The 16,366-nt window shown below is 38.9% G+C and overlaps 1 protein-coding gene across 3 annotated transcripts in view; it reads left to right on the top strand.

The window, feature by feature from the left end:
- LOC144637238 (nuclear pore complex protein Nup133-like) overlaps nucleotides 1–16,366 on the top strand; it is a 241,123-nt gene that overhangs the window by 29,456 nt on the left and 195,301 nt on the right. For all 3 annotated transcript variants that reach the window (XM_078496367.1, XM_078496368.1, XM_078496369.1), the window contains exons 4-7: nucleotides 7,554–7,790; nucleotides 11,549–11,608; nucleotides 11,998–12,111; nucleotides 14,140–14,186. In XM_078496367.1, coding sequence (XP_078352493.1) covers nucleotides 7,554–7,790; nucleotides 11,549–11,608; nucleotides 11,998–12,111; nucleotides 14,140–14,186 — 458 coding nt within the window. The remainder of the gene's footprint in view (nucleotides 1–7,553; nucleotides 7,791–11,548; nucleotides 11,609–11,997; nucleotides 12,112–14,139; nucleotides 14,187–16,366) is intronic.

Below are 16,366 nucleotides of genomic sequence, written 5' to 3'. Positions count from 1 at the left end.
GTTTTGTTTTTATTTTTGTTTATATTTTTGTTCGTTACTTATTATTATTTTTAGATCCTTGTTATTCTTATTTAATATTGATTTTGCTTGCATAGTGCGCAGCTAAAAAATATTATCTTACCACATCACTTTAATTACCGGATCCTAGAGATTCATAAAGTTATTTTTAGCGAGAGCAAACGATTACATCTGTCAAGTGATGAGTTGTGACTGATGTTTTGCACTCCTCCTGCAAGCTTTACCGAGCTTCAAACTGCGTGATCTGTCAACATGCCTATTGTTTACTATTGCGAAATTGGGTACACTGAGTGTACCCATGGCCGACTCAATGTACGGTTGCTAAGGTGTGCGAGTCCTCATGTACATCCAGCCGATTTCTGTAAGGATCGTGTTACAATGTTAACCCAGCGCGTGGTATGGGCAGCATGGCTCGTGGCTTCCCTTAATAGAAATCGTACACTATTACACTCCCTCACTTTGACGACAACACCTTGTCATTTTCATGCTTTGGTAATTTGGGCAGAAAAAGTAGTGAACACAACATAACCATACTGTTTGCTCACAGGGGGGAGCTACTTCCTACACATTACCGGTATCTTTAATGAAAACTGAGCAATATCCTCACCACTTGCCATAACCTCAAATTTTGAGGTAATAAAGTGTTAATATCATTAAAATCAGAGATGATCATCAAAAACGCAGCCAACAGCCCAGAATTTTAATTCACCCATACATGTACTTTGTAAATTGGTAGGCCCAAGTCCTGTACATATGACAACAATGTTAATTTACTGAAATATTCACTTGTTTGAGTGAAATAATCTTGAAAGCATTTTGCAGTATTTTTATCGAAAACATCTCTCAATTTGACACATTTTGTGACGTTGTCGAGTCAGCCAAGGGAAAGTTTTAAATGATTTTCACATATGTCCTATTTGATTGATGCTTCTGTAATTGAATGACCCTAAAAGTCACTACCTCTTATGCACACAAATATAATATGATTTTTTTTTATTAAGAGTACCTGTAGCCTCTCCTAAAAGTGTTTGTTGGGATTTCAAACAAACACGCCCAAAATGCCTGTGGTACGCAATGAATCTCAACAGAAAACCTCCTGAGGCAAGTTCAAGGATGGTTTTAATTTTTTTACTGTGTTATTCCTTTGGGATCTTTTATAGCAGTGCGATATAGCATTCTTGAAGTGAGTGAAATTTCACTATCTGCCTTTATCAAATATGCAAATTAGGTCAACAGTCGAAAGATCACAATCCTTGCATACACTTGGAATTTGGAAATAATATATAAGTTCTGATAACGGAAGATTTTGAAATACATTTCAGAATAAATATCAACGCTAAGAGTACATGACGTTTCGGCGACGACATGTCACCATTATCAAATGTAATTCGTGCGATGCGAATTATATTGGCTACACGAGCCGCCACCTTCACCTGTGCATCGAGGAGCACAGATACTCCTTAATTGGTAAACACCTTCAAGAACAACACAATCAAAAGCCGATCGACCTTCACAGCCAATTTGCCATCCTAAAGAAATGCCGCAGAAAGTTTGAGTGCCTAATTTACGAGATGCTCCTAATTAGGAAAAAGAAACCATCCCTGAACACTCAAAAGGACTCCATTCCAGCGAAACTGTTTACTTAGTTATGCACATTTTTCTGTTTTCCACGCCTCATTTATTGTAATTTAGTTTCACACTTTCTTTTCTATAAATATCGTTCTGTACCATGTAAAATTTGCATTTGATAATGGTGACATGGTGACAGTACTAAGACCACTGCAAAGGGATAGCCGCTATACTGTAAAAAACTCCACTGAATTTGCTGAGTTCGTCCTTAACCAGAGAATCGATGAGGACGAGGAACTTGTATCCTTTGACGTGATTTCCCTTTTCATGTCCATTCCGGTTAAGTTAGCTATGGAAGTAGTGAACAAAAGCCTCGGAGAATCCGATTTGTGGAAGGAAACCACCAATCTCACAAAGAACAAGTTGTGAACTTATTGGACTTTCTGCTTAACCATAGTTACTTTACCTATGAAGGAGTACACTATCACCAAATCTTTGGTTGTGCTATGGGCTCTCCAGTTAGTGCTGTTATTGCCGACCTAGTCATGGTGCACGTAGAGGAAGTAGCATTGTCCACCTCCCCTGTAACACCTCGTTGGTGGAGAAGATACGTGGACGACTCTAATGTATATCTAAAGAAAACAGATGTGGATATCTTTCATCAACACCTCAACACCATTGATCCAAACATCCAGTTTACCATTGAGTGCGCAAGCCAGAATGAGAAAGGTCAAAGCACATCTTTCCTTGACACACGGGTAACAGCTCTCAGTGACGGCTCGCTAGAGGTAGATGTCTTCAGAAAGAAAACACACACCAACAAGTACCTCGACTACAATTCACACAATCCCCTTCAGCACAAAGAAGCAGTGGTGAGAACGCTACTCAACAGAGCTACCAATTTACCATCGAATGAAAGCCTGAGAAGCGCAGAGACGAAACGTGTGGCTAAAGACCTAAGGGCAAATGGGTACCCAGACAGGCTTTTGCAGAAGTGCCTTACAGTCAACTCTGGACCTGAACGTTCGCAAGAAAGACCTGCGAACTTTGCCAGCATACCGTATGTACGCGGTGCCTCGGACAGGGTTGGTCGCGTGCTTAGAAAGTTCAACATCCACACGGCTTTCAAACCATGCCAAACGCTTAGCCAGATCTTTAAGAAACCAAAAGATCGGCCACAAGACCACCAAAGAAGAGGAATCGTCTATAAGGTCAGATGCAATAACTGTGCGTTTACTTACATTGGAGAAAGTAAGCGCTCTTGGAGCTCACGCGGAGCCGAACACGATCCCGGCCGCGCTTGTAATGGAGAGTCTGCAATTAAACAACACGCGGAATCAACCGAGCATGACATCCGCCCAAGAAATGCCACGATCCTTGAACGAGGAATCTCAAGTTACACCAAGAGACTGTTCCTAGAGTCGTGGCACTCTACGGTGGATTCCAACGCGGTTAACGAAAGGAAACCTCTTCCGCGCGCTTACACTCCATTGTTAAGGAATTAAAAATTGGATGGCGTATTCAAACATGACTAGCGCGCGCTAATATTATAACGAACTCATTTTTCAATACTCTGATGAAGGTGGACAGAGGCCACCGAAAATTTAGTGTTTAATAATCTCAGATCGGATGAATCATTCTACTGAAAAAAATATATAAGTTACCTTTGCATTTATCGAGTTAAGTAATATCAGCAGAGTAAAGCAGATACATAATATTCTGAGCAAAAGTTAGAGCTATCAATCCAAAAAGAAACGCATCAAAGAATTGCCGTGACACACCTCATGACCTCATTCAAGGATCTGTCTTGTCATCTTTGCTTAAATTGGAAATTCGCTGGGATGATCATTTATCACTTTCATATACATCCGCAGTTCATATATGAATCATTTTATATACATTACATCAATTCACTCCTCTCACGGGAAAATATGAACTGTCAATTGACCTCGCTCCCAATGTTTGACTTTAATAGCTCATTTGGTAGAGCATCGCACGGGTATTTTGGAAATCACAGATTAGAATCCCGTTGAAGCTCTAAATTTCTTCAGGCTTCTTTATTCCAATTGCTTAAATTGGAAATTTACTGCGATGATCACTAATTTTATTACTTTGATATACATCCGCAGTTCATATAATTTATTCATATTATGAATCATTTCATTTACATTACATCATTTCACTCCGCGTGTAAAAAAGAGACCGGGATCCTGCGCCTGGATCCTGCCACGAACCAGGATCCCGCCAAGATCCCGCCAAGATGGCGATATCCCATCAGGAATCCCGGTCGAAATCCCGGCGGGAATCTTGCCAGGATTATGGCCGCCGGGATTTTTATTCCCGACAAGAATCCCTCTGGGATTGCTACCGGGATTCCCCCCGGGAGGCAGGATCCCGGCGGCCATAATCCCGGCAAGATTCCCGCCGGGATTGCTACCGGGATCCCCGCCAAGATCCCGCCAAGATCCCGGTTGGTTTTTTACACGGGTCCTCACACGGGAAAATATGAACTCACAATTGACCTCACTCTCAATGTGTGGCTTCAATAGCTCAGTTGGTAGAGCACTACACCAGTATCGCGGAGGTCACGGATTCGAATCCCGTTGAATCCTGAAATTTTTTTTCAGGCTTCTGCGATGATCATTTATCACTTTTATATACATCTGCAGTTCATATATGAATCATTTCATATACATTACATCGTTTCACTCCTCTCACGAGAAATACGAACTCACAATTGACCTCGCTCCCAATGTGTGGCTTCAATAACTCAGTTGGTAGAGCATCACACCAGTATTGTGGCGGTCACAGGTGCTTCTGTGTTGCAATTGCTTAAATAGTAAATTCACTGCGATAATCATTTGTCACTTTCTTTAATACATGTCTTGTGGTCTGAATGCAAATAAGGCATTTTATTGCATAGCAACAGGATATACCGTAGAATTCCGGTTATAAGCCCTGGGCTTATACAACTTGGTAAGGGTTTTTCGGTGGTCTTATAGGCGTTGGGGCTTATATCCGGGAGGGCTTATAAGCGGAGTGAAAAAAAAAGTTTCGAAATGAGCCTCAGCCTGAATTAAAAGCCTGAATTGGATGTATTTTTTTCATTACGGAAATGCGCCCATTGAAAAGCGTCGCACAGGAAAATGCAAATAAGCTTAAAATTAAACATACAGCATGCGTAATGTACTGTCAATCAAGTAATCCCCTGTGTAGGTCGATTTCTCAACCATTGTTTTTGCTAAGACGGCGGAAATAATAGACTGTAATTTGTGTTTAGTCCCGGGAGACAAATGTAATTGTCAGTCGCCACTAGTAGACAATTTAGCAATTAGAAATTTGTTCTTTATACCTTTGCTCGGTGAAAATTTTCGCTCTGTCCATTGCCCTTTCTCTAAACAGTTGTTATCTTTCTTGTGAACATGATTTCCTAGCGGTTTAAATAAGGTTTCCCGATAAAATGAAAGTAAATAACACATGCGGCAAATTATAGCGGTAACTTGTTTACAACACAATTGGAAGCGGCGAGAGCCACGAAATATTCGGTTGCCTTCTTTCCAAAGTGTTTCGCTTTAAACATAACAATAATTCTCGTCGAAATTTTCGCTACAACAAAGACATTTTCGTGGCTTTTGGCAAGCAAACCTCAAACAAGACTTGGAATGTGCGTTCACGATATTCATGCGTAATCGGCCGCTAAAATATAAACAACTTTATGCAAATTTCGTGTTAAAATTAGACCCGCGTATCGCGTAGCAAATTTGGTTCGGTTTAGAACCGTTTTCCCTTGTTGACATAAAAAACTACTTTCTTCACAGAAATCTGAGCTTTAAACAACAAGATTGACTTAGAAAGTTTCTGAAATCAGACAGATGACTGGATTTCCAAAATTTGCTTGATGTGTACGGCGCTTTGAATTCTGGTCGTTAAATATTACTCATGAGGTTTTGCATAAACTCTTCGATAAAAAGAGCTTGCCGACACTTCCAAACAATGCTTAATTCATTCACTTCCATCAGCATTGTCCTCTAAAGGACTCAGGGGCATTGCATTCAACTCCCTTTTGGGAATTTGTCACTTCAGGATCTAACGAAACCGAAACTGTCGGCAATCTTTGCAGTCTCATTTCCAAGGCTTGCTGCCCGCAAAACGTCATGGGTACCCCACTTTTCCCGGGCGACACGTTTCAATGGGCGCCGATCCGTAATGTTGTTTCCAGGTTGATGGGCCTATAACGGGGGGCTTATAAGTGGGGGGGGGGGAGGGGCTTATAACCGGAATTTTATGGTATTTTGCTACAATTGGTTGATACCGAGCCACGTTGGGACTAGGGCAAGAATGATAAAAATTTTTGTTTGGCTTGTCTGCCCCGTACAAGCAAAACAAACTGAAGAGGTTTCAAGTTTGTGACTGCTGAACATTTACATATCATAGAACTACAAGGAGATTTGAGAGCCATCTGTTGGAAATAAACTCATGGCCCAAAGAGAGTTTGATAATCAGTTTGACAAAGTTGTGATCAAAAATAATGCTAAATGGTGAAAAAAGTGGGCCATCTACCATGTAAATACTTGAGGATAGCGTGGTATTTTCTCGCTCGTGGAGGATCAATAGCTCTTGAAGTTACAGGCCGTCATTGAAGCTGCAAACAGCTTTGTGGGGGAATGGAAATTCTGTGCTATGTGACTCTTTCCTGTTCAAGAAAAGAGACCATAAACCGCTTAAAGGACCTGTTAATGAAGAAGATCTAATGCTTTTAGCAGCAAGAAATGTAAGCTCAATAATAAGCTTACGCTTACATCAACAACGAATCTTTTAGGAGCCACCAAATTGCAAAAGCAATGACTATAGTAGTAGTTGTATATCAAGGCTGGGTGCTTATTACATTTTCACCATTTTAACAAGTAGTAGGTTTATTTTGCAGTGAAATGTTACATAATAACAAAACTTGAAGATGTATTGTAGTATAGCTAAATTTTACTGTTCATTGAAAGCTTTTGTAAAATACTAAGGTCTTCAGAAAAGTCGTTAGTAGTACTTAGTCAACAACATTCAACCCAATTTCACTAAGGTCGATACTCTTCTGTACACCTCAGTTTTGTTTTGGGAGAGTGGGGCAGGGTGGGTGCTTATTATATTTTTCTACCGTAGGATGGGCTCTTATTAGAGGTGGTCACTTTTTCAAAATTGGGCGCTTAATCCAATAAATGCAGTATACTAAGTTTTTTCCTGTGCAACACATTAATTTTTTTACAAACACTACACTGTCCATATGGACAGCTTGTTTAACTTTCTCTTTACTTAATAATAATAATAATAATCAAATGTTTATCCAGGATAGCCCTTCAGTACATGCGTACTGTTATCAACGGGGTCCTGCTGAGATCAACGGGGTCCTGCTTCCCTACTTCTTTTAAACCTACACCTAATTGCAATAAGGTTATCATATAGAAAAAAGGAAAACGGAAAAAGTCAAATAGGAATGATTAATTAGGTGCATGTATAAAATTTATTTGTACAAATGGCCTCAAAATGACTCAAAATACGAATAAAACAATTTACCGGGTATCTTGTTACAGCTTAAAAATGTGGACTCAAAGTGTGCAGGTAGAATCTCGTGAGTTTCTGTAAATGTTACCAGTTATGAACATTTCCTATTTTCCTTTTTTCTTTTTTCTTTTTTTCCATGACAACGTTATTGCAATTAGGTGTATATGTACAAAGTTCAGTTCCATCACTAATTGGTACAGTTGTTCTTTTTTTATTATTTTCCTTTTTGCTGCTTTCTTTTTTGAATAATTATTTATGTATATACTTAATTACTTATTAATAATTACTTGTTCATGTCTTTTTTGGAATTTCTGTTTCTCTTTCCCCTCAATACATCACATGTACAACTTGGTCATGGGATGTTAATTTTTTAAAAACATTTCATAGCATTTTTATGTGGTACATTGTCTCCTCAGGGATTATTATGCAAGGAGCTGATGTTGCCAGCTTCTGAGTTATACCATATGGCTGATCTTGTTTGTGTTGTGAGCCCCTGCAATGATGATGGCAGCAACATGTCTGGTGTATCAGTAATGGCAGTATCTCCAGAGGGCGTGGTACGATACTGGCCTAGTCTTACTCATGGGAGCAGTTCAATTGATTTGGACACAGATTTGATAGGATCACAATGTCATTCATTAACAGCTTTTCAGGTAGGACCATCATTAAACAGACCACTTGAAAATAAAGTTCCAGCCAAATGTGGGTTTGGGCAGGGTCTGGAAAAAGGTGTCCAGATCCTGCATTCCTGCTTCTTTTTTTATGTGAATCCCACATCCAGCACTTTTCCCATCGCTGTCCCGAAACCCCGTTTTTTTTCTTTCCTCAAAAATGCATTAAAAAGACTTGTTTATGCAAAAGTTAATAAACATAAGATGTAAAGATGTAGATAATTATTGCTACGCATGTTTCATCCTCAAGAAAATAGTCTCAATGACTCTGCCTGCCTTTTGCACTCTAGGAATCGTGACCTCCGGGCTTTCTCTAAATCCTTTACTCCTTGGGATTTCTTTTGACATGTTCTAAGCCAGTGAATGTTTTCAAGTGCTTTTGGAGTCTGTGCTCGCTTAGCTGAACATCAAATTCTTCTTTGTGGATTGTTGTGGCATTTCCCGGGGGAGGGGAACTCCGGTATGTTTTGGGAGGGTATGTGCTGGCCGGCTCTCCGAATTAGCACCCTGTTTTAGAAAGAATATTTGTATTTAAAATGATACCCGGACCTGTTCTAGAAGTAAGTCAATTTTTAACATCCCCTTTTGGCTGTTGATAAGTTGAAACTTTTGTGCGTTTAAAAGTAGAACCCTGGTCACTTGAACTCTGTTCAAGGAATCGTCTCTAAAATGGTTACCACGCTCTAGATTATTTAGGAATTCCAAAATGAAGATCCTGTTAGGTGGCACATACCCGTATTTTAGGGGAGTTATTCAAGGGGGCAGAGCCAGCACCACCATATCTAACAGTAAAACTGATAAAACAACCCCCTTAAGATTAAAATAAATTTGAAGAGCTTGAGCAATTGAGTATGGAGTTAATACAGACCATTTCTTAACTTTTGGTTGAAACAAAATACTCTCTGCTGTCTGCTCGTTTGTCCTTTTCTGACTCTTCTTGACAGTTTCAATTAGATGACTGGCACAGTCCACAGTTTGGTTTGAAGTAAGACACCACTTAGCGTTCGCCTGGTTAATTCGCTTTCTCTGCTAGAACTACTATTCACTTGCGATCTTTAGTTCAGTGAACTTGAGCAGTTAATATTCTTATGCTATCGCAACTTGCACAGCACGCCTATGAAACTTGTAATTTGTAAAACAATCTGCATTGGTTATTTAACATTGTTTTATTCTACAAGCATAATTATAAGATGGTGTATAGCCAACAATCCCATATCCAACAAGCATTTGTAAAATAATTTTAAACAAACACAAAATATTCAATTTGGTAAACCTGTTAAGTTTATTATTTTTGTAAAACAGACTGGGCATTTGCATTTTTGGCTTGCTTAGCAGCCAGGTACTTTCAAACGTTTCATTAGTACATCCCTGTATTACACTGTACGTTCTCATCATCTTTTAATTCATCATCATACGCCTAGATTTCCAGATTAACCTCCCTAACCTAAAGAGTAGTTAAAACAGTCATTGTTTAGGCACAGGAAGGCTGTTCTTTGTAGAGGTGAGCAGCATCTGGAATCACAGGGTCTTTTAAAGCTGCAGCACACCCTCAGGAGTAGGGGCACATGATCAAAACCAAGTAACTGCATGCTTCTTGGAATAAGTGCCACTTTAAGCTTAGTAATACTTGCATAAGTGCCCTTTTGATGTTTGGGTACAGTGCCTATTCAAGAACAGCAATTATTACATGTAGATGTTGTGGCACTTGTTTAGGGGCAGTTGAGGTAGGCACTTTTAAGGTATCAGCCACCGTTCAAAAGTGCAGTTATTCTAATTTTGAGATTTTATGATTTTAAGATAAAGCTCATCAAGGAAGTTCTTTTACAAAAAAGTTCACAAAATTCTTATTTCTCCGCGAAGTTATTACACCATGAAGGTTTTGCAAAAGTTAATTATCTTAATTGCCCGTTGAGATGTTCTGTCAACGCGTTACGAAACCCCAGCTCCATTGTTCACGCAAGAACATATTTGCAAGAACAAGCGCCGAATACGGGCAGTCGGTTTCCGTACCAACAAATGATAGCCGATAGGAATGCATGTTAAAGAACTGATTGAAATAAAACTACAGTGACGGCGGATACTGCCTGTGTTGTGAAACATTTAGGGTTTACAATCGACGATATTTGTTGTCTGAATATATGTAGGTCTAAAATCAACTTTATTCTTACCCAGAAAGAACTACTAGTCTCATTACGGCTAACCTGTTTTTTGTGTGTGTGTGTTGACCGACCGATATTTCGAGGCTTCACCTTCACTTTCAGCTGCAATCACTGTTTGTTACCGGCTTTGTTTCTCTTTCGATGAATCGGCACACAACCAAACTCAAAGCATGTCAATAAAATTATACAGTAGAACCCCGGTAACTTGAACTCTGAAAGGAAACGAAAAACCGTTCGAGTTAGCGGGGTTTCGAGTTATCGGGGTAGATTGAATATTTAATTTGCCAAGTTGATAATTGATAGTTTACTGGTTTTTCAGCACTTTAGTATACAGCACAGTGCAAATTAAACTTATCTCGTCAGAAACTCTAACACGATCATAAATTCTTAGGATAAGAGTGGGAAAAGGCTGTCAAATACGTGATATGTTTTGTTGCTCTAATTAATGGGCAACCGTGGTCAGTTGCAAGAACCGGGATTCGAGTTATCGGGTAAATTTGACCCAAATTTTGATCAAGAGAAACAAAATTTAGTTAGAGTTAGCGGGGTTTTCGAGTTATCCGAGTTCGAGTTAACCGAGTAAAAATGACTGAAAAGTGAGTTCAAATCCAAGGGAAATGGTAGTTTGTTCGACTTAGCGGGGTTGTTCGAGTTATCCGAGTTCAAGTTACCGGGGTTCTACTGTATAACGAAAATGCGGCTACATACGTGGAGCGAGAATTTTTAATTTTCTATAAACTGTATAAACCACGATTTTTTCCGGTCAGAAGATAAAAACATCTCGCCTCGTTCCGCGTAAATGTTTTTCCTGCTGAATGTAACCTGTCAAGCATCTATTGTTAGAGAAAGATGACCCTTCCTGGTAAGCATCAACCTTGACATTCCATTATGGGTAATACTCTGCAAAAAATATATTTTGCTTTTTTCTCGGAAAGAAAATTTCGACAAGTTGAACGTACGTTTTTAACTCCAAGTCGGCAGCCCTGGCTGAAATTTGGCCATCTTATTGCCAGATAGTTTATCTCCAAAACGGTGTCTGCAATTTCTGTTTTCTTTTCTCGTTTTTGAATAATTTTTATTTTTCCACAGGAAGTGCCGATGATTCGTCTCCCCTAACTTTATCTGCATATTACAAAAGAACAAACGCACTTGTCCAAAATCTGAGACACGGTTTTTTAGAGAAAGATGTTAAGAGGCAAACGTGCTGTTTATCGTTTTCTTACGCTTATTTTTGGTGGGCCTGGAGCTTGATTTACAGAGACATATTCTTTCGCAAAAACGTCTCAATTTTGCGTTTCTTTTAAGTTTTCGTCATTTTTAAAGGAATAATTCATAATCTGGAACTATTAAGCTTAATGAAAATGTGTGGTTTGTAGGAGTTTGTATTAAAAACAAAAGCGCTGGAGCAATCCGCGTGCGGGTGGTCCTGAAGGGTGGCTGATACCTTAAATAGCAAATATAAGTTTAGTGTGCAGTCATGAAATAACCAATTGTTTCCATTAGTCCACTAAAGATGACTCTCATGAAGTTCAGTTGTTTTGTTAGTAGTCCTCTCACAAAGGTACAAACTTACTTTTTTAGCCCTTTGGATGCATCTTAATGACCACCACCAATGAACTTTTGCTACTGAGTGGCTCACAGGTAAGATGTTTTCATGAATGGCTGCACAATTTTCAAAGGCATATTTCTGCTGCAAGAGTTATCTGCTTGTTTCCAGTTGTCTCTTAGGTCTCTTAAACAATGGGCCATAATGTTATAGCTTGTACAAGCACAGAGCCATAAAACCATTCCTACAATAACTGAAGAAGTAATTTGACGTATGCCTTACCTTAATCATACAGGATTTTTGTCATAATTTATTCATTTTTATTATTACTTTTCCTTGAGGTAACGAAAATTTGATTGCTTGAAAATATACTGTTCTAGCTCTTACGGGCAAGTTAGGGTATTTTAGCTATTATGTTTTAATATTTTAAAGCTAATTCAAAATAAATAATTAGTTTCTGGTTACTGTCATTACTTTGTTACAGAAAGCCATTAAGTGTCACAACCTGAATGCACCAAGTAGTGTTTTTACAGAGCTTGGTCGACGCATGACATCTTTCATATTTGGCTCTCAGCCTGCAGCCAATCACGAAGCAACTGTAAGTTCTTCTTCACAAGCTTATTGTTGTGTTAATATAGGCAATTAAATGATGACAAGTGAAAAAGGAAGTAATTTTAAGTGCATTCTTGTCAAAAATTATGTTAATACTTTAGAATCTTTACTTTTTACCCATGCATGTTAAACAATTAATATTAATATATATTGCAGTCTCGTTTCCAAGGTTTGGTGCCCGCAAAACGTCATGGGTACCCCACTTTTCCCGGGCGACACGTTTCAATGGGCGCTGATCCGTAATGGTCTATCGCAAACCGACACACACTAAAAGATATCTCTCGTTTGACTCCCACCTTCCAGCTGCTCAGAAAAGGGCTGTGGTCAAGTTTCTGACTGATTGTGCAAAAACTTTTCCATCTTCTGTTGATCAACACTCAAACGAAATGAAACATGTGACCGCTGCACCTCAGGGCGAATGGCTACTCAGAGTGCTTTGTAATTGATGTTAGTAAACGGAAACGGCCTTCTCAAAAAATGCTGGCAGGAATCCGCTGAACCATGATGATGGCATGCATCTACCGCACAAATATTGAAATTTAGCTAGCTCTAGGACAGAACAGAGTTGGCTCTGATTTGCATAGTATAAAAATGTGCTTTTTACAAATTCCTTCAGTTGTCACTTTTCCCTGATGATGGCTGAAGTTTTAGCCGAAACATTGGGACTTTTACAAAAAAATTTTAGGAATATTTTTCAACAATTTTAAACCAGAGTAACATTATTATTTTTAATCATGAATCAACCACCTGGTTACAGTACCATATTTAAAACCTGGATTCATTGTGCTTTCCAGTTCCTTCCCTACTATAGGTATTGTTTTTCTCCTTAAAGTTGTGCTATTGTCTTCGGTGCATGTATTTGGGTGATAATACAAAGGTGCAATTTGCCTGACCATAGAGATCAACACTATCCAAAAATATTAATGGCAACTGATGCTAAAAATGGAGATGGTTTTTCTGCCATACTTAATCAAAATACACCTGACACAACACTTGACTGCAAAGAAACAGACTGCATATAAAAGTTCTTTAAAAAGCAGCAAATAATTTATAAATCAAACAATTTGATTGAGGATAAGCCACATGAAGAATGCTGTATTAAATGAATGGAATGTTGATTAAATGAATCCTGAATGGAATGAACGCTGTATGCTTCAGCAGGGATGTCATTAAGCTAGGGCTGGCTGCTATCTAATTTCACCGGCAGAAAGAAGATTCAAATGAAGCTGAAGTTTTGCATGAAAACAAGGCCAAGGCCAGAAAAGCCAGCTGGGCCTGTTGATGAGCCAGCCTTGTCAATATCACCTTTCAAGAAAACTCGAGCTCATAATCTAATTGTGTATTAGGGCCTGTTTACATGATTCCGGAATGACTTTCATTCCGGAACGAGTTCATTCAATCCCCATACATTTCTCTGTATCTGTTTACATGATACCAAGACGAAAGTCAAGTCATTCCGGAATGAGTTCATTCCGGTTTTCATTCCGGAATGAAAGTTTCGTTCTGGAATGACATTTCATTCTGGTATCATGTAAACACAGAACGAATTTCGTTCCGAGATGAAATCGCAACTCATGAAACCGCATACGGACTCCACAGTTTAACTTCAGAGCGAAAAAACGTAAAAGCATTTACTGTTTATCCCAAAGAAGCAGCTCTATGGTCAAATTGCTCGTTAAATTTGCAGGTAGGGCCATTAATGAGCACAAAAACATGTTTGCGCGAAACATGCGCCATCTTGTTTTGATCTCGCGTGAAACATGCGCCACCTTGTTTTGATCTCGCGCGAAAACCACGCACGTGAAAATGCCTTTGGTTGAACCGGTCGACTCTGTCATGTGAATGCAGAACGAACTTCATTCCGGAACGAGTTTCGTTCCGGAATGAAAGTCATTCCGGAATCATGTAAACAGGCCCTTAGTCACAACCTTTAGTCTTTAGTATTCTTGGTAAAAAATTAAAAAGTTAAACTGGGAAGGCTAATAAAAGTGATTGTACTGATTAAATCATGCAGAATTGGCAGAGAGTCCTTGCCAGCAACATTATGACTGATAACTCAAGGTAAGGATACAATGTAATTAGTTCTTATAAACCAAGCAGAAAGTCTGTATAGGAGAATCTTGACCAAGGTTGCTAGTACAGACTGTACACAGTGAGGTCTGTACCAACAATCTAGGTCAGGTTCTCCCAAAGCCATACAGAGCGAACTAGCTCAGTTAATTATGTTTACTATATGGCCATGCAAACAAGAAATCAGAAGGACAAAAAAATATTTGTTCCACTGCGTGGGTTCAAACATAAAGTTGGCTTACCTCTGTCACTAGTCTCCAGTCCAAATGGGACAAAAATAACTGTTCAAAGTCCAGCTTTGTAAGTTTGTCAATAAATAAAGAGAAAATAACCATTCTTTTTATACAGGCTCAATGAAAAATTTCTAAAAAGTGACGAAAAGTGCAAAATCTTTTACTGCTGCCTGTCTGTGCCTTGACTGCTGAGCGATCAGTTCTCATTGAGCCTTGTGATTGTCTGATTACCACAGAAAACTTTTATGTTGAATGTGCAGCCTTCAAACTTGTCAATATGTACTCCGGCAAAAATTGCCTGGGGCTGGATTTGTTGGACTGCTAAGACACTTTGCCATGAACATTGTAGTGGAAGCACTGACTTGTTTTTTTTCGAGCTGAGCAGATGTACTTGGCCAATGATTCAGGACAGCAGACATTACTTGCTGTCACTTCAAAGCTGCTGAATGGTAGTTGTCAAGGCTTTTCAAATTTTTATGGCCGCTCAGTTGTTTATCAAAGTTTGTCTGTTATGTGTGTTGCTGCCTCCTTCTGACTTCCAAACAAGGTATTTAGAATTGGTTTCTGGATCATTGTCCAAGCTGACATCAGCCCAACACAGCTTACGGCTCTTGTCTCGACCCCTCTAGCCAAAACAGAGGGAAAGAAACCACCACAAAGCCCTTTGTAATGATTGATGATCCTGAATGCCGAACTGGCCTCTTTCAAACAGTGCATCTTTTTCAGCTTCAGTTACAAGTGTAGCTCTCTTGTAGCATTTGGACAGTTTTATTTTCCTTGGCAACCAGGTTCTTTCGTTCAGCAACGAGAACCTCTCTGGACTTGGAGAACTTGTAATCTTTAAGAATGTTGATCAGAGTTTCTTTTTCATGCAAGTGACAATGTACCTGGTTCATAGTCGGTGCCATCTTGTCTATAAAAAAAATTGGAGAAAAGAAAGTCAAGCTTTTTGGCAGGTAGGTCTTCAATTGCTCTAGACTCTTTCAGTGACTCACCAAATTTCCTCCGTGGGTCTTAGTCTTCTAGTGAGTGTTTTTGGATTTCTGCACTTACAAAAACTTCTCAATTTCAACTCCATCTTTGCTCGTAGCTCCCTTTGCTGGACTCAAATTTGCCAACGTTTGCTTATTCTCTTTATCTACCCCCTCATTCAGGGCTACATGGTTCTGCCATTTAGTAATATAAAATAATGGAACAAGCGATTTTTTTTACGTTTTTTGTTTAAAATTTTTATGGACAAAATGTTACAACAAGATCGGTCTAGATGCTTGTCTAGATTTTACAGAATGCAGTCAATATTGTAGTAAATAATAAAGATGGTAATTTTTTTTCAATATTGTTTGTAGCCAATGAACTTTGGGAATTCAGTAGTTCCCAGTCCTTGTGAAACTTAACCATGTAATAATATGATGTAATTTAACAGAGATCTCATATCTCGTGGACAAAAAAAAATATTGCCTATGGAGAAAAAAATATCTGCTGCTTATTTAAAGCATTTTCAAAATATAATGAATGGTGCTCTTTTTTTACAACTGAATTTGTAATTCAGAAAGTAATTAGCTAGCCCAGCTTCACTCACATGGTTGGTTGGTTGATCCATCAGCTGTAAACAATTTTGCAACTCCACTGACCAGCGGATATCAGAGATATTCAAGTTTTTAAAATATGCAAATTAGCAAACGATGACTTCATAGACTCAACCAAATTTTGATTAAATGTGAAGAAAGTAATATCTCAGCCAATTTGTATAGGAACTCTCTGATTTTTTGCAGCAAGCAACACTCTGCTTGTTGTGTTTCACCATGTGAACCCAACAGTTTGGTTACCATGGCAACACACTAGGTGCCATATCACCTGATGATAAAGGCTTTTCTGCCCAATTCTGGCATTCTTTGTTGTTATTTGTCAGTAATGCTTTACATGTGTGATCTGGCAAGC

The sequence above is a fragment of the Oculina patagonica genome, chromosome 13 (genome assembly GCF_052425735.1).
Source record: "Oculina patagonica isolate OP01 chromosome 13, crgOcupat, whole genome shotgun sequence".
NCBI lineage: Eukaryota > Metazoa > Cnidaria > Anthozoa > Scleractinia > Oculinidae > Oculina > Oculina patagonica.
The sequence above is the reverse complement of the archived record's forward strand: the minus strand, read 5'-3'. Positions and strand labels throughout refer to the sequence as shown.